The 27,617-nt window shown below is 43.0% G+C and overlaps 1 protein-coding gene and 1 long non-coding RNA gene across 10 annotated transcripts in view; one reads left to right on the top strand and one right to left on the bottom strand.

Moving 5' to 3' along the window:
* The window catches only part of LOC308571476, a 379,389-nt gene that overhangs the window by 100,074 nt on the left and 251,698 nt on the right, over positions 1-27,617 (bottom strand). The gene's annotated exons all lie outside the window — the stretch shown is intronic.
* Positions 1-27,617, top strand: part of ZNF385C (zinc finger protein 385C) — a 168,442-nt gene that overhangs the window by 73,218 nt on the left and 67,607 nt on the right. Inside the window, exon 1 of one of the 9 annotated variants that reach the window (XM_081166477.1) lies at positions 16,630-16,741. The exons of 7 other annotated variants lie outside the window; for them this stretch is intronic. In XM_081166477.1, coding sequence (XP_081022603.1) covers positions 16,732-16,741 — 10 coding nt within the window. In that variant the 5' untranslated portion in view covers positions 16,630-16,731. One more of the 9 variants, XM_081166476.1, reaches the window with a different exon arrangement.

Raw genomic sequence — 27,617 nt, forward strand, 5'->3', positions numbered from 1 at the left:
CCGATTTCTGTTCTTATCCTCAAGCAAAGTTCTTAACCTGAAGCACTATTTCTGGGTTAGCGGAGTGTGTAACCTGAAGCGTATGTAACCTGAAGCGTATGTAACCTGAGGTACCACTGTATTTTAAATCAATCTTCAATATGTTTAACCCTTCTTTTAGTATTCCAGCTCTGCTCCCAAATTAGGATCAGCAAGGAGTTGAGAAGAGCCCTCGCTTTAGCTTAAAAATTAGGGTCCAAAATTCTGGAATGGTGGCAGTTCTTTTATTTTCTGAAAATGTTTAGGGGTACTCTCATTTTCCTATTCATTTGAAATACTGCCCTTCAGTGAGGCCAAACTTAGATTCACAAAATGTTTAGGGGTATGCGTCCCCCCCCTCGCCCCCTCGCACCGAAAAAAACACACTGAATGGTGGTATTCACTTTCTAGCAAGTACTTTGCTAGGGCTTGTGTAATGTAGGAAAAGATTCCATGCGAAAAGGAATTTTTGGAGTGTAGTTAAGCCCATTGTTTCTTTTAAAATGCTACAGCAGTTTAGAACTGTATTTAACATGCTAACAGACTCAGATGCCATCAGACTGTGCTGCATGCTTGACAAGCAAGTGAACAGCCTCTGAAACTTGGAGAAGGGCAAACGCCGTGGGAAGCAGCTGATCCATTCAACTGCAAGCAGATTTATCCTCAAATATCTGTGTGGTGCAGCTGACTAGCACAGAATCTCTGGGGGGCAATTGAATATATGCATTGGAGGGATTTTGGGGTGGGTGGGTGGGTGGGTGGGAGGATCAGGGATAAATTGAAGTAGGTGATGTGTGTGAAATCTTTGTGTCATAGGGGTGTGATTCTTTTGGTTTTTGTGTGTGCTGAGAAATGTAAGAATTGCATTGCTGAGTCAAACTGAGATCCATCGGGTTCTGTTCTCTGTCTCTGCGGTGACCCACTGTCACTTGGGTAGTCACAAACAGGACCTGGCAGATCACCATTCCCTGTTGTTTGTCCATTAATACCTTGTAATCAGAGAACCCTGACTCAGGAGATTTCACCCATTCCTATGATATTGCTGCATTCACATGCAACATTAAACCGTGGTTTAGCACCATGTGCACAAGTCCGAGCAAAGACTCAGGGCCACCACCCTGCCCCCTGTCCTCCTTCTGCATGACCAGAAGGAGGGCTACTTTGCCAGTGTTCACTTTCGCAGAATCTCAACCTGTCCTCTCCTATCAAGCAAGCATCTTTCTATCTGAATTGGCAGTAGGAGTTTCCCGATAACATGATGACATCTGGAGAATGAGTGTGTTTTGTATTGCATTTAACATATTACGACATTTGTATATATTTTTTGGTAAGTGTTTAGGTTAATGTCAGAAGGGAATGTGCTTCTCCCCCCCCCCCCTCTCTCTCACACACACATGGATGCTTGGTAATGTTAAATGAATGTGTAATGTGACAGTACTATGTGGCTTGTGGCTTAGGGTCCTCGTATTTGCGGGACCGCCTCTCCTAGTATGCCCCGCAGAATAACCATAGTTTAGAGGTCCCAGGCCCTAAGGAAGTCAGACTATCCTCCACCAGGGCCGGGGCCTTTTCAGTGATGGCTCTGACCTGGTGGAATGCCCTTCAGGATTTAACCTCCTTTCGTCGGGCCTGTAAGACAGAGCTATTCTGCCTGGCCTTTAATTTGAATTCAGCCTGATCTTTTATTTCTCTCCCCCTCCCCTTTAATGAAGATTACCCACTCTGAGACCCCACAGCTAATTCTCACCTGACCTCCTCGCTGGCCCAAGTAGGACTAATTCAGCCAGCTAGCCCTGGTGATTATCTAATGCTTATTAGATGGATTTCCCCTAAATTGATTTCTGAACTTTGAATTTTATTGTTATTCATGTTTTTATACTATATTTTATGCTGCTTTTACAATTACCGTAAGTGTTTTAAATTTGTTGTTAGCCGCCCTGAGCCCGGTTTTTGAACCGGGAAGGGCGGGGTATAAATTAAAATTTATTATTATTATTATTTTTTATTAGTGTATCTACCCCTGGATGTAAGGGATATGAGTTTACCAATGTGATGATGTCATATTCTTCATCCACAAAACATAACAGGGAGATGCATGAGCATACACACGAAGGAGATTGGCAGCAGCCACACAAGTCCAAATAAACTCCTTCCCAAGAGGAGTGGCTAGCAAAAGTATGGGACATTGCACTGTCAGGACATTGGACATTCCTGCATTGCAGGGGGTTGGACTAGATGACCCTTGGGGTCCCTACCACATCTACAATTCTATGATTCTGTAACCTCTAACATGTTCTTAGACCTCCACCATTGTGCTTCAAAATCTTCAGGGCGAACCCCACAGTAGATATAATTGCCTTTCCCTACATACAGTACTTCGTATCTATGACTAGTTTTTGGTTTCTGTTTACCCATAGGGAATAACTTGTTATATTTTATGAATATAATATATAATTTAGCTTGTAAGCTCCTTGGACGCATTGATAGCATTAACAGTAACGAAAGCTGCAATAGAACATGGCCATCCCTAAATGGCTTACACAACCAGGTTAGAAAAACAGAACTCCTAGCTTTGAATAGTTTAATTTCAGATAGGGTTTATTGCTGTCGTTCCCCAGAGTTCAGTTTCCTCAGGTATATTTGGGTCATCAGAGGCTCTTGAGTGTTACCGTTTTCTTATTTTTACAAATTGTTCATCCATTAACAAGGGCATTTATGTTCACAGTAGGATTAAATAGTCCTCCCAGTTTATGAAGTGAGTATATTTTATTCATGCTGTGCCAGCGTGAGGATTTTGTGGGCCAAAGAGTAGTAGACCTGCCTAAAGGAAAGTGCTGAAGGAATAGACCCAAATTCTGACTTCCTTGGGGGCTCAGTTTCTGCCCTCCCCTGTTCATCTTCTGGAACATTTGATAGGATAAAGATTTTTGCAGTGCCAGATGTTCAGATAAAATGTGTTTTCAGTTTGTCTCTACCTTGCTAACACATGGTAGGCCCAGTTTGATCAGGGTGAAGTAGAACGATCTGGGCTTTTATTCCCCCCTCCACCTCAGTGCACAATCCAAGTGGATAACTTTAAAGATAGAAATTGCCATAGCCATTGGCTAACCCTGAGCAGCGGAGACTTATGGGTAAAGTACAAAGCTGTCGTTTCTCATTCAGCCTCAAAGACTGAGCTGTTTTATATGCCCAGATTGGAAGTCATGTGCAATATACAATCTGGTGATCTGCTCAAGCCCTGCTCTCTTCTTGTCACTTTTTCTCAGGCTGCAAAAAAAAGGAAGGGGATGGTAGACCTTGATAGAAAGTGAAGAGGGGGCTATGGGGAAGAGGTGGAAAAAATGGATAGGAGGAGTGGCTTTTTCACAATTATTTTGTGCAAGCAGACAATAAGAGACGCACACACACAAAGAAATTGAGGAGCACGTCATTAAAACCATTAAAACCACCAGCAAAATATTATTTAAATACCATCCAGGGAGGTGGTTGGACCTTTGGACACCAATGCATAGAAAGTGCACTAAAGGAGGAAAATGAGATTGCAGAACAGCTAAATAAATTATTTGCAACTATCTTTATATTGGAAGATATAGGGACGATCCCTGTTCCTGATCTAAGCTTCTCAGGAAGATAGTCTGAGGAACCAAGGTGAGTAGTGGTGGCAAGAGGCTAAGGTTGCATACACTCTATATATTTTAAAAAACATCCCCTCATTCCACCCCAGGATTCCTGGGAACTGTGCTTTACTCCGCACAGAGCTACAATTCCTAGCACCTTTAACAAACTACAGTTCTCAGGATTCTTGGGTGTGTGTGTGCTTTAAAAGTATGGTATATATGCAGTCAAAGTTCTATACCTTACAGACAGATTAAAAACTCTCAGATCCCTGGATCCAGATGGCATTCACCCAAGAGTTCTTAACGAACTCAAATGTGAAATTGCTGATCTTCTAACAAAGTATGAAACTTGTCCCTGCTCAGCCTTCATACACAAGGGCTGGAAATTAACCAACGTGGCACCCTTTGAGGGGTGGGATCTGGGAAATTACAGAGCTTAATGTCTGTTCCAGGAAAACTGGTGGAAAGCGTTATTAAAGATAGAATTACCCTGCATGTAGAAGAACAAGTTTTTCTGAAGCAGAACAAGCATGGCTTTTGGAAGGGTAAGTCCTGACTCACTAATGTAGTGGAAGGCTTTGAGAGTGCCAACAAGCATATAGATAGAGGTGACTTAGACTTTCAACAACCTTTGAATAAAATCCTCACCAAAGGCCTTATAAACTTAGCAGTCATGGGACAGATCGCCTTATACTGTAGATGGGGACTGGTTAAGGAACAGGAAGCAGAGAGTAGGGGCCCCTCCAGAGTGGGTTTTTTTGTTTAAAGAGATGTTGTTGTTTAGTCGTGTCCGACTCTTCGTGACCCCATGGACCAGAGCACGCCAGGCACTCCTGTCTTCCACCGCCTCCCGCCGTTTGGTCAAACTCATGCTGGTAGCTTCGAGAACACCGTCCAACCATCTCGTCCTCTGTCGTCCCCTTCTCCTTGTGCCCTCCATCTTTCCCAACATCAGGATCTTTTCCAGGGAGTCTTCTCTTCTCATGAGGTGGCCAAAGTATTGGAGCCTCAGCTTCAGGATCTGTCCTTCCAGTGAGCACTCAGGGCTGATTTCCTTCAGAATGGATAGGTTTGATCTTCTTGCAGTCCATGGGACTCTCAAGAGTCTCCTCCAGCACCATAATTCAAAAGCATCAATTCTTCGGCGATCAGCCTTCTTTATGGTCCAGCTCTCACTTCCATACATCACTACTGGGAAGACCATAGCTTTAACTATACGGACCTTTGTCGGCAAGGTGATGTCTCTGCTTTTTAAAGAGTACATTCTACAAAATGCCATTGATGCAATCGTTATAATATGCACCAATAATTGTGTGCTTCTGGTAGATTTATACTTGACTCTCCACCCATCATTCTACTTCATTAGTTGTTCCATGGCGCTTCCCCGATGCTATCATATTATTGCTGTCTGGAGTATGATATATGCTCTATAGTGCAACAAAAGCAGGACAACCTCCCCACCCCCTTAGAACATCTGTGATATTAAAAGTTATAGGAATTCAGCAGGCCATTATGGGATATGGACTGACTGGAAATAGTACTGAAAGCTTATAATCACCCTAATACTATCATAAGCACAAATAATCAGAAACCTACAATAAAAAGGACATCTGGAGAGCCCTAGCAATAAATGGACAGTTCTCCCAACTGAGGAATGCAGAAAGTAGAGTCTCCCAAGGACCGTACTGGGATCTGTGCTTTTTAACTAGTTCATAAATTACCTGGAGTCACAGATAAACAATGAAGTAGCAAAGTTTTGCTTTTAGTACCATCTTGAACAAAGATGGTTAATACAGAAAGGGATTGTGAGGAGTTCCGAAAGGATCTCTCCAGACTAGTTGAATGGGCAGTAAAATGACAAATGCAATTCAGTGTAAACAAGAGTACAGTGATATATTGGGCCAAAAATGCTCATTTCTGAACTGGCAGTGACTGACCGGGAACGTCATAGTAGAAAGCTTGATGAAGATATTGAGCCAACGTGCAGCAGCTGTGACAAAGGTGAATTCAATGTTAGGGGTCATTAGGAAAGGGATTGAAATTAAAACTGCCAATATCACAATGCTATTATACAAATCCATGGTGAGACTATTCTTGGAATACTTTGGGTAGTTTTGGTCTCTATGCCTCAAAAAAAGGATATTGTGGAGCTGGAAAAGCTTCAGAAAAAGGCAACCCAAGTAATCAAAGGGCTGCAGCAACTCTACTGTTTCGGAAGGTTACAACATCGGGCTTTTTATTTAGAAGAAATGCAAGTAATAATGGCCCATGATAACTGTGTGTATAAGGTTATATATGGCTTGGAGAAAACAAATAAGGAGAAGTGTTTCCCCCTCTCTCTTGTACTAGAACCCGGGGCCATCTGTGAATATGACTGTTGAAAGATTCAGGACAGACGAAGAAATTTTCCACAGAGTGCGTAGTTAAACTGGGAGTGACCTAGCTAAGCCTGGCAGGGCAGCTTACCGTATTTTTCGCTCTATAAGACGTACCAGACCACAAGACGCACCTAGTTTTTGGAGGAGGAAAACAAGAAAAAAAATATTCTGAATCTCAGAAGCTAGAACAGCAAGAGGGATCGCTGCACAGTGAAAGCAGCTATCCCTCTTGCTGTTCTGGCTTCTGGGATAGCTGTGCAGCCTGCATTCGCTCCATAAGATGCACACACATTTCCCCTTACTTTTTAGGAGGGAAAAAGTGAGTCTTATAGAGCAAAAAATATGGTACTCTATGGCATTAACCCCTTCATGCATTTATTAGAATTAAGCATGTTGGTTTTATGAGGCTGGTTATCCCATGCCATCAGCCCCGGCTATTTTGGCTAGGAATGATGGTAGTTGTAAGCTAGCAATATCTGGGGGATATTGTATATTGGGATAGAGCATTGCAGCTAAGAGAGAATGGCTTGTCTACGACAATCAGATATGTTCGTGGCAGGGGTGAGGTTTGAATCGGGAACATTTTGGTACATGGTTCAGTTTCTGAGCCACCATGCTACAGCAGCTTTCTAGCAGGGATGGTGTTGGGGAGACTTGAGAGATAATGTGAATCCTTCCTATAAATAGTTTCTTTCTTTCTGCATATGTGCTGGGAAACTGTGGTTAGAATGTCAGCCTTCAAGCAGCTATTCATCACCTTTTAAACCTTAAGTGATTTGTGAAGGGTAAATGATGGAGATGGATAGGTGGTGATTGGATACAGCTCCTCAGAACGGACTTAAGGAAAGAAAAGCTCCTGTGTAACATCTGGAGAGGGAATGCTAGTGGACAGGGAAACCTTACACATGAGTGTCACTTTATTTCAGAATATTGTGGCATAAAGTATCCTTCATGAGATAACCAAAGGAGCAAATAAGTCCATTAGGCACACTCTGGAAGGACTCCGGAAAGAGTGAGTATGGAGAAGATTGGGAATATGCTCTCATTCCACAAAACAAAACAAAAACAAAACAAATAAACTTGCAGAAAGTGATGGAGGGTATGGAATCCAGCTTCCTGAGAATCCCACCTTAGTTATTTACTTTTAAGTAAAAAATTCAAGCTGCAAAGAAAATGTGGTCGTGGCTGATGAAATTTCAGCCAAAGAGCTGACTTGAGTAAAACAGAGCTTTCCAAAACTGTGTGTTGCAACACTTTAATGTGTCGGCTTCATTGTGGAGTTGTGATCATGCGAGTGCTCCCTGAGATCCTCTCGGTGCTGGAACAGGGTTAGTTTCACCTCTGGTTTGCTAGTAAAACTGAATTACCGTGTCGCGAAATGATGCATGTCTAAAAAGTGTGAAACCAACATGAAACTTTGGAAAGCTCTGGAGTAAGATTTCCACTAGTTTGGAGTGGGGCCTCTGTCCTTTGCACAGACATCTACTCTTGATTAGCAACCCGGAATAAATTGTGCAAATACCATGTAAATATGATAACGTTGCTTAATTTATATGGGTTGCAGAATTCACTTTTCTTGCCTTGCAATTTATTTGTTTTAGCATAACAAGTGCATACTACTTGATCCTGAAAAGGGACTGACGCAGGGGAGCCAAACAGATTGAAGTAGGGGAGAATACTTCCAGAACTGGGGATGTCTTGTTAGAAGGCACAGAGATGCAAGTGGTAGATGAAAACAAAACAGATCACCCTTGTGGAATTGATAGCGTGGTCCCTTAAGGTGTTTCGGTTAACTCAGTCCCCCATCTCTGTAGGTCAGGCCATCAAACACAGGTGAGCTCTCTGTGACACGCAGACAGCAACATCTAAAAATAGGAGAATAGCGCCTGGCTTCAAAAACAGTCAGAAGCTGCCAGGCAAGCCATGATCTGCCAGTTTGTCGTGAGCATACATGCTAAGGAATTGGTGTGTAGCTGCTTCAGATGTGTACATGCTTAAGAGGGGAAATCTTGTTTTGGGCAAAACTCCACATTGCCTGGCATCCTGCCTTTAACTGTAGCAGTCCATGATGGTCCAGAGGAAAGGACGGAAGAAAACCAATTGGACGCAGCCGAGGTACCAGATTTCAGTGTGGAATTTTTTAAAAAACCACAGATTATAGATAGCGGATGTATTCCACTTAATAAAGAACATAACAAAAACTGCTTTTTGTTAGGGAGAACAGTTCTCTTTCACACCCACACATTCATTTTCCCCTAGGATCATGAGGACTAGATCCCTCTCTTTGAAGGGAAAAAAAAGAACACTGTCATCAGTTTGCTTAGGAATCTATTAAGAATCTACAGACCATAGAGAAGTGCTTTGGGGGAGCAGCCTACTCCTTGCCTAGCTAATGGAATGGAAATCGGTTATCATCCCGAGCGGTTTCCATGCCAACCTGTTCAGCAGAGCAGATACCATTGAAATGCGATGGATTAAAAAGCCCCTTGCTTAACTGACCCTTGATACCTGTTAAGGGCTAGTGTGATTATAATGAGTGCTAATTACACACACTTAGATCAGAGCCGTTTGTCTTGCTGTGTGGATATGAAGGCGGCATCTCAACTTGGTTTCTTATAGAGGAGAGGGCCTTTTCTGGCAGAGCTTGTTTGTGTACGGATCAGGTTTTGTAGCTGTTAACCTGGATTAAATTATTACTTGCTCTCTGCACCAGTGTTACCCTGAAAGGCTCTAGTTGCCTCTACGCTTGCACATACCTGAGTGGAGCTCTGTTTATGGATGCTTATTACTATTTTATCATTTGTATAGCGTTGTCACTGTGTGAAATGCAGCCAGAGCTCATCTCACGGCCTTTGGGGTGGAAGGACACTGCCTCCATATTAATGGCACACACGTGGAGTTGAGGAACAGGCAAGCTCCCTGCTTTCTTCCCAAGAAATGCACACAAAGATACTAGGAAATGCATTTAGGAAGGGGATAAGTTCAACAAATTTGATCAGCATGATAGCAAATTATATGGTGAGGAAAGGAGTGTTAAAAAATAAGAGGGCAGAAATGTCCATCTTGCTTTATAATTGGGGTGTGCCTGGTGCCAAAGAAGGACAGAACTTTCTTTATGTATGCCACAACAGCAGCAAGAATACTCATCGCAAAGTATTGGAAGACACAAGATGTACCCACTCTGGAAGAATGGCAGATGAAGGTGATGGACTATATGACACTGGCTGAGATGACAGGCAGAATCCGTGATCAGGGAAAAGAGACGGCGGAAGAAGAATGGAGAAAATTTAAAAGTTATCTTAAGGACTATTATAAACTTGATGAATGCTAGAATGTTGAGGTTTTCAGGAAAAAAAGGGATACAGTGATATAAGACCAGATTATAGAAAAGATTAAGACGACAGAGGTTGGAAAGGAATATTTAGAAGTTGCTAAAAAAATTATGGACATTGGGATGCAGAAAGGGGGGGGTATGGGGGAGTCCTGGAAAAGAGGTTTATGAAAAAATGTTATGAAACTATACGTGTTTGTATGTCTTTTTAGGTGTTTGTTTGTCTTTAAAAAATTCTGTAAAACCAATAAAAATTTTATTTTTAAAAAAAATATATAATTGGGGTGTGCCTATTACCATTAACTGTGTTTTGAATATAGAGCAAATCCCCAAGGAGTAGTTGTGCTTGTTGCAACAAAAACAGCCAAGAGCACTGTTGCTGTTCAGTTGCTTCCACACCAGCCCTTTTCTCTGAAACGACTGTCCTTTGTTAACTCACTTTTTACAGAGCATCCAGACAATATTGTCAAGCTGTTGCAGTCCAGTATTTTTTGTTGCAGTCCGGAGTTGTCCTCCTGCGTCCCGCCCAGCCACCCCACGTTCATGATTACTTAACAGTTGTTTTGTACATAATAAAACAAAATTGCGACACCAGCCGTCTAGTGTGGAAAGGACAGCACTATTATGGCTATTGAACACTTCTTGATTCAGCCTGTTTCTCCTTCTGGACAAACACAGCTGGTTCCAGGTGAGCACTGCTGGGGAAATTAGGGGTTTTATTCATAAAATCATATAATTGCAAAGTTGGAAGGGACCGTGGGTCATCTAGTCCAACCCCCTGCAGTGCAGGATTTCTTTGCCCGAGATGGGGCTCGAACCCACAACCCTGAGATTAAGAGTCTCATGCTCTACTGCAGAGCTTTCCAAACTTTTCATGTTAGGTAAAGGGACCCCTGACCATTACGTCCAGTCATGGCCGACTCTGGGGTTGCGGTGCTCATCTCGCTTTATTGGCTGAGGAAACCGGCGTACAGCTTCCGGGTCATGTGGCCAGCATGACTAAGCTGCTTCTGGCAAACCAGAGCAGTGCACGGAAACACCGTTTACTTTCCCACCGGAGCGGTACCTATTTATCTACTTGTACTTTGACGTGCTTTCGAACTGCTAGGTTGGCAGGAGCAGGGACCGAGCAACGGGAGCTCACCCCATCGCAGGGATTCGAACCTGCCGGCCTTCTGATCGGCAAGTCCTAGGCTCTGTGGTTTAACCCACAGCGCCACCGTGACACGCTTTTTAGACATGCATCATTCCGCAACACAGTAATTCAGTTTTACTAGCAAACCGGAGATTAAACTAACCCCTTTCCAGCCCCAGGAGGAGCATTCTCGCGACACACCTACCCGCTGCAGCCGGCACATTAACGTGTCGTGACATACAGTTTGGAAAACTCTCCTCTGCTGACTGAGCTGTCAGCAGCTGAAACTGACATTAGGGCAAAAATGTCAGTTTCTGCTGCCACAGAGGGCAGTTTCCTCATTGTTTGTTCGTTTATAAATAGCAATCGTACTATTTCGTTATAAGTGACGGAAATAAAAGAATTTGAGGAAACCAGGAAAGTCTCTCCCCACCCTCAACTGCAGGAACAGAAAATTACCAATTTAAAGGGCAAAACCTGGACACTATTCAAGGGGCAAGTGAGCAGATGGTCATCACAAATCCGCCAGCCGTGTTCATCTGGAAGCAATAAAACGAGCTATACCTACGAGGATAGAACTTCTGATTATTGTTGCAGGGACGCTGAATCAAACTTGTGAGTGAACCAAGAAGGGTTCTAGCCACAGGGATAAGCATTGCTGGAATGTGACCACTATTAAGCGCTTGTGTGGAACCCTCCATTTCAATTCTGTTTCCGGAGACTTGTGAGAAAGCAATAAAGAGCCATACTATGGAAGCAACCAAAGAACGATTTATTGTCAAACAAACTTTTGTGGGCTGGAGTCTGCTTCATCAGATACACAGGGTGTTATTCTCAGTTGGGCAGATATATACATAAGTGTGTGTATTAATATAATATTAATATGATACTATTATATATAATATTAATATTACAATATATTATAACTGTTCAATGGTGGGAGGTTGTGAACTCTTTTTCCTTGGAGGTTTTAAAGCAGATGGTGGACATCTGCCATGGATGCTTTAGTTGAGATTCCTGCATTTCAGGGGGTTGGACTAGATGACCCTTGGGGTCCCTTCCAGCTCTATGATTCTGTGGGTGTGGGGGGGGATGTGTGTGGAGGGGGCGTTATTGGTTTTTTTCGTTCTTATTATGACTATTTATTTTGCGCTTTTTGCCTTGTACTTTTATGCTGAGACCTGCAGATGAAGGGCAGGATGCAAATTTAATAAATAGGAATAATAAATAAGGGACGCAGGTGGCGCTGTGGGTTAAACCACAGAGCCTAGGACTTGCTGATCAGAAGGTCAGCGGTTCGAATCCCCACGACGGGGTGAGCTCCCATTGCTCCTGCCAACCTAGCAGTTCAAAATCACGTGAAAGTGCAAGTAGATAAATAGGTACCACTCCAGCGGGAAGGTAAACGGTGTTTCCATGCGCTGCTCTGGTTCGCCAGAAGCAGCTTAGCCATGCTGGCCACATGACCTGGAAGCTGTACGCTGGCTCCCTCGGCCAATAAAGTGAGATGAGCGCCGCAACCCCAGAGTTGGCCAAGACTGGATCTAATGGTCAGGGTTCTCTTTACCTTTACCTTAATAATAAATAAGAATACATACAGGTCGTACCTTGGTTTTCGAACAGCTTAATTCTCGTTTTGGCACCCGAACCCCGCAAACCAATCAGAAGCCAGGCTTTGGTTTCTGAACGTTTTGGAAGTTGAACGGACTTCCGGAACGGATTCCGTTCAACTTCCAAGGTATGACTGTGTATGGAGAGTGTGAGTTCTGAAACAGTAGCATCAAAAGAAAAAGAAGAGGCACAGTAGGTCCGTGACATTTTTACAAATGTATACAAGTTAACCACAGGGACCATTCACAACAGCAGAAGCTGGTGATAAATCGTAGCTTTGATATGCTAGTTTTACAGCTGTAGTGGGGGGGGGGAGTCCATCGTGCTAATTAATAATAGAAAGCAAAATATAGATGTTCTCACTGAGCTAGAGACTGGTCGTGCCTGACTTCTTGCAGGTTGCCTCTGTCTTAACAGCACAGGTAATTCATTCATAGCCAAGGAATGTTTGCCTTTCAGCAACCTCCTCTGCATCCACATCCGTTAGCTGGTTGGGCGGCTGCCTGATTAGGGGAAGGGGACACTGGATGGACCAGTGGTTTTCATCTGATAACAGAGAAGTCAATGCTTCTATTTAAAAAGAAAGCCCCCCCACCCCAATCTGAGAGCAGAGCCTTCTTTGCTTATGCTCATATGTATTTTAAATCTAAGAAGATATTACTTTCCTTTCCTTGGCTTTTTAAACAGCTAAGGAAAAAGGAAAAGTGTGTGTGTGTGTGTATTTGGGTGTTTGCTATCAAACACTGCATTTTTGTTCAGTAGGTTTTGCACTTCCTAACACTCAAGATTTCAAGCTGTTAAGAATTCCCTTAGCATTTTGTGCCCTCTCTGATGCTCCCTTTTCCCAGTTGTGCTGTACAGAACTCTTTGAAGCCCTGGGTACAGCAGATCTGTTCGCAGAAGCATGTTCAACTGATTGGTTAGATTAGGTTATTAACTCTACGGAACACTGTCCTTCCTGAGCATTCTTACTTGGAATTAAGTCCCACTGTAGACAATGAATCTTACTTCCCAGTAAGCATGTACAGGATTGCAGTTGAACAGTATTTTATTTAGTTAGAGAGGTGCATCCTGATTAATCTGGAAGCAGATTTATTTATTTATTTATTTACAAATAAATACATAAATAAAGCAGGTACAGTGGTGCCCCGCAAGACGAATGCCTCGCAAGACGAAAAACTCGCTAGACGAAAGGGTTTTTTGGTTTTGCGTTGCTTCGCTAGACGAATTTCCCTATGGGCTTGCTTCGCAAGACGAAAACATCTTGCGCTTTTTTCTTAAAGCCGGTTGAAGAGGCGCAGTTGCGACGGACCGTGCTTCGCAAGACGAAAAACATCGCAAGACGAAAAGACTCGCGGAACGAATTATTTTCGTCTTGCGAGGCACCACTGTATTATAACAATCACCTTGGAAGAGGCATTCTAGAAGGCAGGAATGCCTCTACTGTGGGGTCTACTGTGTACAAGCACTGAGCGACTCAAATGCCCCACATACCTGGGACTAAGCCTCATTAGACTCAGTACCATTTACTTCTGAGTAGACATGGTTAGCATTGCGCCACAAAGCACTTAATTGATTTGATTGACAGCTTTAATATTTAGCATGAGGATAGAGTTTCTGAATCAGAATGCGGAGCATGTGAGAATGAAAGACAGGGCCAGACCTCTTGATTTCTACTCTATATTTTCTCTGTCTGCAGCCATATTTTTTTTCTTCCAAAACAGCAATTCTGTGCATAAGTTTGTATCCTCTTTTAGAAAGCAGAGACTGATTCCTTGGCCTTTCCATGATGAAAGATAGCATATCTCCCTCTCCCTGCCCCCACCCTGGTTCAACACCTGAGTCTTTATTCTGATTGCTGATTCTCCAGTTACAGAGCCAGCAAAAGGCGGGGGGGGGGGGGAGAGCAGGGAGAGGAAGAGAGACATTTCTTTCAGCTTTATTAATTTGGGTCCTAATCTTCTTCCCGATCAACCTGCTCCCCTTTCTATGGCCCTGGAATGACTAAGCGAAGAAAATTTGCTTGGGGAAGCTAGTGATCTTGGTTGACCCTAGAATTAGGTCTACCAAAATTACTTCTTTTTCCTCTCCAGAATGGATCAGTCAGTCAGTCGCCTCAAGATTTGTTAAAGAGGTCTTAAGAAAGTATGTGGATGGATAGATGGACAGACAGCAGGGACTTCGCAGCAGGCATTTCTGAGCAGCAGTTAAAATAAAAGAACCGTATGCAAGATGCTTATGGACGCTTCGATGATACCCAACAGAAACACGCACAACCCAACCAGACGCCATATTTTCAGATACTATTTTAGGTCTCTTGATAGGTTTAGCATCTTGATATGTTTCCAGTTTCCTCGCCCCACTGGTAGGACTGTTCCAAGCAGGGTACTACAGGGCAAGGTTTGCTGGCACAGCTTGGCCACAGCACCTAGTTAGAGTGTGGTGCTGATAATGCCAAGGTTGCAGGTTCAATCCCTGTATGGAACAAGTGTGTATTCCTGCATTGCAAGGGGTTGGACTACTACTGGGAGCGGCCACCGAGACCACATGACACCAGTCTTGAAAGACCTACATTGGCTCCCAGTACAATTGTTTCTGAGCACAATTCAAAGTGTTGGTGCTGACCTTGAAAGCCCTAAACGGCCCCGGTACAGTATACCTGAAGGAGCGTCTCCACCCCCATCGTTCTGCCCAGACACTGAGGTCCAGCTCCGAGGGCCTTCTGGCGGTTCCCTCACTGCGATAAGCCAAGTTACAGGGAACCAGGCAGAGGGCCTTCTCGGTAGTGGCACCCGCCCTGTGGAACGCCCTCCCACCAGATGCCAAAGAGAACAACAACTACCAAATTTTTAGAAGACATCTGAAGGCAGCCCTCTTTAGGGAAGTTTTTAATGTTTAACAGACTACTGTATTTTAATACTTTTTTTAGAAGCCGCCCAGAGTGGCTGGGGAAACCCAGCCAGATTGGTGGGGAATTCTGTTCTATTCTATTCTATTCTATTCTATTCTATTCTATTCTATTCTATTCTATTCTATTCTATTCTATTCTATTCTATTCTATTCTAGATGATCCTCAGGGTCCCTTCCAACTATGTTTCTGTGTATTCTTGCACAAGAGTAGTCTCTCTCTGTATAGGCCGCCCTGGGGACTCAGAAGATTTTTACCCCAAGTGCAGTAGGAGAAAATGGCAGCCCTCTGTTTCTACGTGAAAAAAAATATAAAGGGGTGGATTTGGCAACACCATTAGGAGTGGTGCAAATCTAGGACCTTGTAACTGAGGGATATCCCGTATAATCCTAACAGGTGTGAGGTTACAGTGATTTGCCCAAGGTCTCTGAAGTTGAATCCACACCATCCATTTAAAACAAATGGCTTTCCACAAGGAATCCTGGGAACTGTAGTTCTGTGGGGGCTGGGGAGTAAGCTACAGCTCCCAAGAGTCTTCAGAGGAAACCATGTGCTTTAAACGTGATGTAAATGTGACCTCAGTGAGCATTACGGCAGAGCAGAGATTTGAACCCAGATCTTATTCTACCACATCTAAAGCTCCATTTGCTGTGCCAAGTTGTCTCTCTGCTTGGTTACATTTTCAAACAACAGTCCATTGACTGTTGTGACCTGACCTGAAATTATATAATTTCATACAACATTGAATGTGCAAAGTGATCTTGGGCTCTCCTCTCATTCATCCTTGGATCAAGCCCATATTAGAGCAATACCTATATTAGGCTAACCAAAATATCACAAAACAGAGTGGGGGCTTTTTAGTTCCCCAAACTCTTCAGTATTTCTATTTTACTACTGGAGGGAGAAATGAGGTTCTGGGTGTGGGCAAAACTTCCACGAAGCCCGTGGCTGAATAGACATTTGGTTACTCTGTGGGATGTCATCAGTTCTCACGTGGGCCATAAGGCACTGCTGCCCAATTGCGCAGCGTAACTCATTGCCACATGATCTCCAGTCATCAAAACAACAACAAAAGGATGAGCGAGTTGAGCTTTCAGATGGGGAAGGAAGGCCATCAACAGCTGTTAACTGCTGTCCAGTTGAACCGAAGTGTCAGGGAATGCTTTAAAAAAATCACAAGGTCATATGAAGTATTTTGTGTGTGCGTGTGTGACTGAAAGTTGTTGGTTTTTGTTTTGCTTTTGGCAGCGTTTCTTAGCCAGGTTTGTTTTAGTGGCGAAAGAATACTGTCTGTGTGTTCTTTCGCCTTTCAAAGAAGCTAAAAGAGTGGTGGGTGTTTTCTGCCCCCCTTCCTCTTTCATCTCCCGCCCCCCTCCCGCACGCTTCCCCCCCCCCACCCCACCACCACCATCCAATTTCGATGTTAATACCTCATCTTTGTTTGCGCGGACCTCTGCTGAGAGCAGTTACGGAGGCTAATTTTTCCATCTGTCCTGCTTGGGCCAGCGACTGGGAAAGCGTGGCTGCCGTTCCCTCCTTTAGGGCACTGATCAGCCGAGCGTTAAGCTTTTAATTGAGGTGTAAGTGTATCGGCTCAAGGGGGAGGCAGTGGTCGGCGGGGGGTGGCGCGCTGGCGCAGCAGTTGCGCGCCGCGCGTCTCGGCGAAGCAGCAGCACACACAGCGGCTCTTTGGCGAACCCGAAGAAGCGGCCAGCTCTCCAAGCTCCGTTGCGATGCTGCTAGGTGAGTGCCGCGCAACTTTCTTCCCACCGCCTCCTGCTTTTGGATGAAAACTGTGCCGATTGCATGTGTCTCTGTCCCCTCTCCTCCTCTCCAACCCCGCCATCCCAATGGAAAGCAGTGTCGTGTGAATTTAGGAGGTGAGTGTTTTTCCTTTCCCCGGTGCGTGTGCGCGCGCGAGTTGGTGTGATCGTAGAGGTTTTGGCAGCCCAGGAGGGCATAGGTGCCCTCAGCTGCTTCGCCTTATTGCCCCCAGAGTGGGGTGTTTATACAAGGCAAAAAAAAAGCTCAAGGGGAGTCCTTAGGAAAGGTTTAAGTCGCATCCTGTAGGTAGAGAGGGTGGAGGTTTTTTAGCCGGTTGCGGAGAGGTTGAGAGCGCTTTCATCGGAGTTTTTTGAAACCAGGACATTGCTGTAGCTGAATCTAAATCAAGGTGTGTAACTCTGCACTGTCTAAGGGTCCTAGGCAAAAGAAGAGGAAGGATATTGGCTGTTATACGCAAATGAGCACCTTTCCCTGAACTGTTTGGCGAAGTCTAGGTGTTCCCTATTTCTAAGATGCGTATGTTCTCCTTGAGCCTACCTTTTGTGCATTTCACACATCCATCCTTTACATGTTAAGGGCAACCCAAGTTGACTTTCCCACTGGCAGCGGAGGCTGTCTTCTTGTATCACTTTTGTGAATGTTCCTGCATCACTTTTGATGGCAAATTGCCAGATCCTTAAAAAGCCTTTTGCAAGGTGATTGACTGCAGGGTGCAGTGGAGTTTTGATCCAAGTACAGGTGAGGATATTGGTTAGATCAAGTCTGCATGTTCAGATCGACTAAAAAAATTAAGCGGCTCACATATGTTTGTGGGTGTTTCCGTTGGTCCTAAGTGATGTTGTGAGCACCTTGGACGCTATCTTCAGAATCCATTCTCTTCTGTTTTCCTTTTCGTCGTCCCCCACCCCCCCAATATTTTGGATCCTTGTCCTCTTGCCTTTCTGCACTCTGCCTTAGCTCCAATAATTCCTCTTCGCATTTTCTTAGGCTTTAAGCTAGCATTTTAGTTCAGGGCACAGTCTGCATGATAGAATGAGGAAATGATTCAATTGCAAAAAAATATATATGTGTGCAGCATCTTTAAAAATAACTGCTGTTTATGCATGATTCTAAATGAAAATAAGATCAAATATTAATTTAATAATCCAGGCCAGATTTAGAAATGCACCATTTTTGCCTCATCTAGGATGAATTCAGTTTTTAAAAAAATCAAAAATCTAAGGTGGAATATATGGGAAATATCTGTATTTCCCCCTAGCACGGACAAAAAGAATTCTACGATGAGGAGCACAGGAATTCATTGACTGCCTTTATGTCCCTCCATTTAATAACATGCTTTCCTCATAAAACAAAGTGAGCTATGTCACTTTTGATGCACCCTTGTTTTCCAGAATCCTCTTTTGTGAAAAACACATTCATACGCTCTCAGTCTTTCCCCACATCTTGATTACAAGTAGGGTTTGAGTGGGGCTTTTGTTTGGCTAAACGCAGGTTCTAGTCCTGCTAGAGAAATCAAAACGAAAGCAGACAAGGGCCACCAGTTTACCCTTTGCTCTCCTGCTTTCTCTGCAGCTCTGGAGCACTTTGCGGCATTTCCTGGGCTTTTTTTGGTGGTGGGGGCTGCTATACATTGGTGATGGTAATTGCAATTATTTATTGATTACTTGGCCTGGGATGGAATGCAATTCCGCAGCATGGATTAGTGCGTGTATATGTACGTGTGTGCACAAAAACCTGGGAGGTGATAAAGCACGCATGGCAAAAACACGATTAAACGGCTTGGGATCTTGGGGTCCGTTTTGGATTCCTCTGCTTTTGGTGGCCATATAGGCACTGCTGAAAGGGCAGCATCTAAGGAGCTGCAGTGCACATTTCTCCCCCCATACATGTGCCAATAGGGGATTGTTTAGCAGGCTTTGCACCAGTACCACCTTTAGCTTGTGAGGTTGATATGGCTTTTACGATATGAGATTTCGGTCCATCTCCTTGCTATACTTGTTAGTCTGGAGAGGCAGTTGCCATTCTGAACGGTGTACGTGTATTGCATATACGTGACATAGAGAAAGCGAAATAAAATTCTTCCCCCCCTCCCCAATCCCTCTTTCTGTGCTCATTTTGCTTGGATCTGTCCAGTTGTTGTATACGTGTGTGCCTATTTATAAGATCACCGAGTCTAAGAAAGTCAACCATCTTCTTCATTTGGGCCCTTTTGGACGGCGCTATTTTTCACTGGCAGCGTTGCATGTCAGCTGTCTCGCATGGATCGCTTTAATTTCTCGAATAATCTGAAATGTAATCCGTGCCGCCCGCCCTTGTCTCACATGGAGCAGCCTTTCCTCATATTCCTGGGATGCGGAACCATTGCTGAGATAATATATCTGGAAATATTTGCTAGGTTATGTTTGCTTTGGTTTCCTCTTTGCTCCCTTGTTGTCGGGAAGCATATCAGAAAAACAGATACCCCAGATCTTTGAAGAAAAGAAAATAACATAACCTGCAACATAACCTTGGGGGGGGGCAAGGAATGCACATTTCCCCCTGCTGAAATGACAAATCCAAAATGGGGGAATTTTCCCTTTTGTTGTATTAGATTTTTAAAAACTTATTTTAAAAGACCACAATATAGTATTAATGACCTTTGCTTGGGGGGGGGGGAATGATTTGTGGTGAGCGCATTTTAAAAGATAGTCTTACATTTGAACAAAAGGTCTGTATTTTATCACACACACACAAAAGAAACAAAGTGTTATTTTCTTTTATAATTTTTTAAAATTGAAAAATAGCTTTGGGTTCCTTTTCTCTAGTCTGTATGTATAATAACGTATTTTCAAGCACTGATTTGCTGTCCTAAGTGTTCAAATACAGGAACAGGATGCCGGGCGGAGAGGAGGGGATATGAATTCAGCAATCTGACGATGCCTCTGGAAACCTATATTTTCCCCAACAGAGAGCTATGTGCCATCCCTGGTTTATACACCAATCATGGATACAGCAGCAGCAGGATGTATCCATCAGTCTCCTGTTCTTCTGATCTTTTTGATCAGGATGATTATATAGGGGCAAGTCCAAATATAAAAGTTTGCAATGTGCTGTGCTGTGGTTGCTAAAAGGACTGAAGAGGCATGGGGCACATTGCAGAAAGCGATATTGATGCCCTTGCATTTAGACCAGTGGTGCATGCATGTTTGAAATAATGCTGCTGGTCTGATCAGCCTTTCTCAAGAAAGCTAGAGAATCTGCAGAAATCGACTATGCAGCAAGGGTCCAATGACACCGTTTAACAAATTAATATAAAATGCGCACTAAATGAACGAAAGGAACAAAGTGGATAACCCTTGTGTCTTTAACCAGGCCAGATTAATTTGCTGCATTGGTATGCAAGCTTAAGAACTCATTGGTTAGAATAGTAAGGTAGCGGAATGGTGTTTGTGCGTAATATCTAGTATATGAAAACACGCTGAATTGCAATGATTGAAAAATTGTCATTGCTTATAAAGCTTTTTTTAAAAAAGAAACAAAGAAGCTCTTCCTTAGCAAGATCAAGGAAAAAAGAACAGATTTTACCATATATTAAGGAGATATTCCAATGAAATGCAACCAGGCAGCTCAAAAAATAATATTAATAATAATAAACCACATATTTTTATGTATATCAGTGTATTGATACAGTGGTGCCTCTTTTTCCAGGCCTTTTCTGAGCACCTATATATATATTATCATATCATATCACATATATATATATATATATATATATATATATATATATATATATATCATAAATCTCGTGTGTGTGTGTGTGTGTATGAGAGAATGCCTGCCCCTGGCCATTGGGAAGGAGATGCTCAGAAAAGGCGTGGATGAAACCTCAGGAGCTGTAATGGAAGGAAAGAGAGAAAATTAGCTAGCGGTAGCTTGCATGAGTGGGAGCTCTGCTTGCTTTTGAGAGGTTCTGCTCTTGTGCTGTAGCTTTCCTCACAGGCCTTTCCTAAAGGTCCCTCGACACCCCCCCAGGAGTGGCTTTGGGGACCATTTTCAAGGGGCTGTTGTGGGTGAAAAGGGCAGGAAAGTCATGTTGCATGCACTAGTACATAATTTTTAGATACACAACCCCATATCTTCTCCACAGTTCACTATCACAAGATGTGAAGATGGCATGAAACATGTCGGGCATGCATTCTCCCCCTGCCCCCCCCCCCATGCCCATGCATTTTAATCATGTAAGAGAGTTGTCAGTTTGGCTCCCAGTATTATCAGTTTCCTTACACATTTCCAGAAAGGAGTGTCACATAATTGTAGACATTCATTGTCTGAAACTGAGTAGGGGGGGGGACAAAAAACACACACATTTAGATGTAAAACAGCATTGAAAGTTAATTTTGTGATAAAATTACAGTGGGAAATATTACAGGTTTATGTTTCCTTAATTTTGTGTGTGCGAAAGGCTTGAACTGATCTGAAACGTTATCTGATTAATATAAATTTTAGGGTTTGCCATAAAGCCTAATGAATTATCATATCCACTTATGCAGATTTTTCAAAAGTAAGCCCCACTGAACCCAGTGGGAATTACTCTCAAGTAAGTAAGCATTGCAGAATAAATCTTTTAAAGTTTACTAGTATAGAATTTGATCAAAGTGTCCCAGATCTATTTTCTTTGTCAACATATTTCGATTGTAATGTTAAAACATTCTCAATTCCTGCTTGTTGTTTTCCCACATCTAATAATGAACTGTTCCCTTTCTCCAAGAAAGCAAAAAACTTCCTTGTTCCCCCCCCCGGGGGGGCACTTTTAAATTTATTTTCATGTTACACATTTCTATACCACAATGTTTTGCATCTCTAAGCAGTGTACATAAAAACAGACTTCTTAATATTAGACAAAACTGTCATTTATATAACCTAGCTCTTCAATACTAGATGATATTTTTTGCTTGACCTTATTTCAGCTAAAACCATTCCCCCCCCCCAATGTTTCGCACCCAACAGTTTATTCTGAGAAGGTAATATTGCTTTTTCAACCTTATTCTGCAGTGCAGAATAAACAGCTATCTGCAAAGTCAGAAGCTTATGCAATGTTGGCAACAGGCTGTTTGCAAGGTTACGTTGGTAGTTGCTGCACACATTTTCATCACTTGTAACCAAGCTATGTACTGATGATTATGCTTGAAGAAAAGCCCCTCTAGACAGCTATTTTATTGCAGGTGTATTCTGCAACATGTTCTTGGTGGATTCATTATTCTGTTTTATTAGTTGTTCTGTGGTGCTTCCCCACTGTAACCACGACATTGCTGTCCAGTGCAGCTAAAGCAGAACAACCATCTTACCTTAACCTCACCCACCAATATTTGTGGTGTGAAAAGTTATGGGATTTCAGCAGGAAGTTACAGGATGTGCACCGATTGGAAATGAAGCAGTGTGGCTGTGATTCCAGCATTGCAGAAGGTTGGACTAGATTGCTTCTTTCACCTCTAAAATTCAATGATTCTAAACTTCTGCTGTAGGTGGAAGGAATATTTTCTACCTTCTGAGGTTTCCCAGAACGTCAGCCTCTGGACATGCGACTGAGCACTCGCACAAGCAGCTCGGTCCATGAGAAGGGGGCTGGGGAGAGAAAGAAACAAAGGCTTGGGACCTTCAAATTCAGTCCTACGTTCCTCAACCAGTCCCCCACTCTCTGCTCCCGTTGAATTAGAAACTCTCCTGTAGCAATTTGGGCAGACTTCTTCTATGGAGCAGCAGATCTAGAGGGATTAGCATAATTCTTCTGTCTTGTTATACAATATGACTTTGTTTTCTGCATAACGCTGTCGGAATTAACCATGCTTCCAGATATTCACCCTCCAGCATTTTCTGAAAATTTGCAGCAAAGTCCACAAAGATGAAGTTGTAACTAGGAGCATATGTGATGGTGTTTGGCGAAAATGAGTTTTGAGCTGCTTTGCCTAGCCATTATGCATCAAACGACCTTGCCTAAAGAGATGATTTAGGAGACTAGGGGAATAAATCCTGCTGTCCAGGCAAGGATAGTATTCTTTTTCATATATATAATTTTTATTAAATTTTCTGTTTTACAATTTCAAATGCTCATTTTACATCCTTAAGATATCTTCTCTTTCCGTGGTTCATTTTACATATCTTAAATCCCTGCATATTTTACAAAAATGATACCAATCAGTTTTCAGTTTATTACATCCACCAAAACATATTTGCACTGTTGAATTTATCTTAATGCCGCCATCATTTTCAGCTGTACACAATTATTTTCCATATATTCAATAAACGTTTTCCAATCTTCTTTAAATGTATGTTCTTCTTGTTCTCTTATTCTATATGTTAAGTCTGCAAGTTGTGCATATTCTGTCACTTAAGTTGCCATTCTTCTTCAGTTGGGTTTTCCATTTTTGGGCTTACAAAACACCAACCTCAGTTGTTGCATACATAAATAACTTTTTCTGGGGATTTCAGTCTGAATTATCCCCAACTCTGGTTTTTTGGGAAAGTACTTTTAAACATTTTCCCCCAATTCATTATAGATAATTTCCCAGGCAAGGATAATATTCAAAACTTTTTAACGTTATATCAAAGAAAACTGTTTTCTTCAGAATCTGTTTTTCTTCAGAATTGCTGATATTGCCAGAAATTCAGTGTTATTTAGAGAATTGTCAGTGTTTCACTATTGCTCTTCCTAAGCCTACAGCTGTTTGCAGACTATATATTTAAAGCATGCTTACACATTCTTCCCACCCCAAGAATCCTGGGAACTGTAGTTTGTTAAGGGTGCTGGGAATGATAGCTCTGTTAGGGGCAAACTACAATTCTCAGGATTCTTGTGTGGGTGCTTTAAAATATATGTGATGTTCTCAGCCTTAATGTTGATTAAGGTTATCCATTTAATAGTTATCTTACCAAAATTAGATCAGAAGACTCAACAACAGCAACAGCAGCAACAACAACAACATTTTAGCTTAGTGGGGTTTTCACCTTTTCTTAAAACCCCAAAGGGAATATCTATTGGAAATGTTTCAACATGAACATCTGGTTGCTAATTGCAGCCACTCAACAGGCACCCTGAGAAAAGGCGTTTCATAAATCTGTTGACTAGCTCCTAGCAATCTCCTTTAGAACAGAAATAATTTAGCTTAATAATAATAATAATATCCAACCCAAGGACAAGAGCTATAATATTTTAGAGCTTGGCTCTTGTATGATTGATTCCTTTGGACCATCCAGCACAGAAATGGCGTCTAAGCTGCTCAAAGTATTTTGCCGTTGCCATTGCAAACTACAGTATCTTTCTGTCTACCTTCTGCCTTCTCTTTCCATCCAGTAGTTCTTTTGGCTGTAACAAACTGAGAAAGTTATAATTTACAGATTAAACCCTTCCCAGAATGGGAGCTGTAGCCTCTATCTTTGATCCAGGGAAGAAAGGAAGGGGTATCTTTTTTTACTTTCTCATGAAGCACAGCCTCTCCCTCTTTGCCTCCCCATCCCCACAAAAACAAATTGGTGGAAACAGAGACCAACATTGCTGCAGGGGTTAGAAGAGACTGAGCTTGAATTGGACAATTACCTCTTCCTTTTTCCTCTTTTTGAGTTTCCTAGTTCTTCCTGCCCCGGGTCAAGATTAAGCTTGCTCCCCTCTCTTGATGAGTTCCACATTATGTACCTGTCACAGAGATGCATTCTTTAGCACAGATGAGTCAAATTTTTGGTCCATTGGTTCCTGTGAATGCTGAAGGTTTTAGCAATGTGTTGGGCCTATCAAGGACACTAATCTCCTTTGAATCCTGGGGCACCACCCAGGTGCTTCAAATCCTACGTCCCAAACTCTGTCTACCTTACTTGTCTTGTTGTGAGTGGGGAGCTTATCAGTGGAATGTGAGGCTGCAATCCTATACCCCTCACCTTGGAAACTCAGTAGGCTTTGCTTCCAGCTATATTTGTAAGGATTGCTCTGTTGATTGCAGTTAGGACCACTGGTTTCAGACCTAAAACCTTGTGGTTCTTGCTTTTTTTTGTAGAATATTTGGGAATGTCGGGGCTTCACCTTGGTCATCAGCCCAGAAAGGGCAACTAATTTTGGACCAACCCATTAAAAATGGTACTTACTCGACTTCCGGTTCCGGACGCGAGCAGCGAGGAAGCACAGAAAGCCAGCTCTCGGTTTTCTGGGCGCTGTGGGATCGTGGGGAAAGGCGCAAGGGCGCAGCGCACCCCGAAACCTCAAGGGGGGTACCCTTGGGGGAGAGGCCACCAGCAGCGTGGACGCGGTCGACCTACCCCCCCTGGGAGAAGACAGGGAGGAACGAGAGAACGGCGGCCGCTAGCGCAAATTGGGAAGTGCCACCCCACAGCGAGACGCCCGGAGCTTCAGCTGAGAACAGCGTCGGGACTCCTCAGAGATAAGATTGGGGTCTCCAGCATGAAAATTTCCTTTGTTTTTTCTTTATTTGAAGTGCTTATTTTATAAGCGCGCAGTTGGTGTGAAGCTAGGAGACGCCCAGGTTTTTCTTTGTTTGCTAACATACGGGATATGCTTTGGCAGCGGAGACAAGATGGCGCAGAAGGGGAGTCGCAGGAGTGAGGAGGTTAGTTAATAGTCTGACTGAATGAGCAAGAGCCGAGTTGACAGTAAATACGGACTATATTGTTTTTCACGGACTAAATTTTACTAACTATAATTTTAATAATTAAGCATAACGCCAATTCCAGGACATAGACAGTTACGAGCGCATCTCAAACCCCCGGTGAGGTTTGGATTGATTGATTGATAACGACGACTCTCCAACGTTATCTACGCCCCTTAAGGACAGTTTTCAAAATAGACTGACGAAAATACATTAAAAGAGGCGCGGCAGGGGCTTGATATTCAGCTCACAACTCGAGGTATAATAAAGACGCCCCATAAAGCGACGCCTATAATCGGCTGGATCGCTACTCTAAACAGCTGGCTCTTGGTGGTAGAAGCTGGACATGGAGTAAACCAAACTGTACAGAACTTCGCTTTAGGATTGGTCTTTGTTGGAGAGGGGGTTGAAGAGGGGGACGGTGCCACCTTGAGTCGGACTTTAGACTGCAATTGGGACTACAACGAGGGATACCATTGGGACAGTAACCCCTGGGGGTGAGGAGACTAAAGTGCGTAAAGTGTCTAAAGTGTCTGAAGCTCCTAAAGTGCTGGAAGTTCCTGAGGATCCTGAAGTGCCGGGAGTGAACTAATTAGGACTAATTTTGGATATACGCCCCTAATAACCTCCCCACCTTTTTTTTCTTTTTTTTTTTTCTTTCTTACCTCTTACCCCCCCCCTTCCTTCCTTCTATTCCGGGTTGTTGGGTGCTCGGTGAGGCACAGGTGAAGCCAGGTAAAGGACCCGAGGGAAGGACTGAGAGAAGTAAAAGGGGAAAACAAGGCCTGGAATAGACTAACTGATGCTTCTGGATTAAGCCTATCTCCAGGGCTGTTAAAGACAATACTGTGAAACTGTCGTTCTCTCGGGGGTCTACACGTGTTTTGCACGGACATTTGATGTAACCAGATCGGTTATAATATATACCAACTAGGCAGGCGCCCTTAGAGAGGAAAGGAGGGAAAGAGAAGGAACATAGGACTAAAAGGACTACAAGAAGAAATTATTAGCAAATAAAGGGAGTGCGTGATAAATAATGATGGGGAAGGAAGGGAGGGATGCTAAGAAAGTGGGTGGGACCCCGGGGGAGAGAAAGACATCGCGACAGGAAGAGATCAAAGACTTAGATAGCTTATGGGTTAAAATAAAGGAAGAATTTAAACAAAATGAAACATATATAGAAAATAAGCTAGGAGATATGCAAGATCTGATTGATAAAAAAATAGAAGAAGCAGTAGGAGAGCTCTCATCTAAAATTCAAGATTTGTCAGTAAAATCTAAGATAATTGAGGAGTCCAACAAGAAATTACAGAAAGAAATGAGGGAGCAGAAAAAAGAAACAGGGAGGATGAGGGAAGAGTTGGGAGAGCTAAATAAAGCACAGGATAAGATTTGGGACAACCTCGCCATGGCTGACATGAGACAAAAGCAGCTCCACTTAAAATTTAGAGGTGTGGTAGAGGAAAGAAATGAGGACATCAGAAAGAAAATGATTAAGGAACTTTCTAAATGGTTGGGTTTGGAAGAAGAAGAGATAGCATTAACAATAGATAACGTATTTAGAATGTCTAGACCACAACACTTAAAACCCAACAAATTTTTGGGAGACTGTCTGGTGATATTCAACTCCTTAGAAATGAGAAATCTAATTCTAAGGACGAGCTACCGTAACAAACTTAGAATAGAAGGTAGGCCCATTATTATATATAAAGAGATCCCAATTAGATTACTACGAAAAAGAGAGGGCTATAGACAAGTGGTAGCTGCTTTAAGGAGAAATGGAATACAATTTAGGTGGGAGTTTCCCGAGGGGATTACCTTCTTTTATAAAGATAAGAAATTCAAACTGACGGACATACAGGAAACAGAGAAGTTTCTGAGGAGATATGAAAGAGAGCTGGGAAGGACAGAAAACAGGCTGCGAGACAGGGAAGAGACGAAAGGGATTGGTCGGGAGGGGGAGGAGGAGGGGGAGGGGAGCACCAAAAATCAAGGAGAGAGGAGGTCAATTTCAGGAGATGAATACGAGGAAGCCGCAGTGGGAGAAGGGGCGGCTGAAGAGGAGGGGCTCTCAGGAAATAAAGGCGCTAGATTTTAATCCGAGCTCTGACGTGAGGTAGAGTAGTCGGAGAACTAAGACAACACTGGACACTCTAAAATTTTTATCATGGAACGTGAATGGGTTGAATGAGAAAGTTAAAAGGAAT

Source organism: Podarcis bocagei, assembly GCF_964188305.1.
Source record: "Podarcis bocagei genome assembly, chromosome: 13".
Classification (NCBI taxonomy): Eukaryota; Metazoa; Chordata; class Lepidosauria; order Squamata; family Lacertidae; genus Podarcis; species Podarcis bocagei.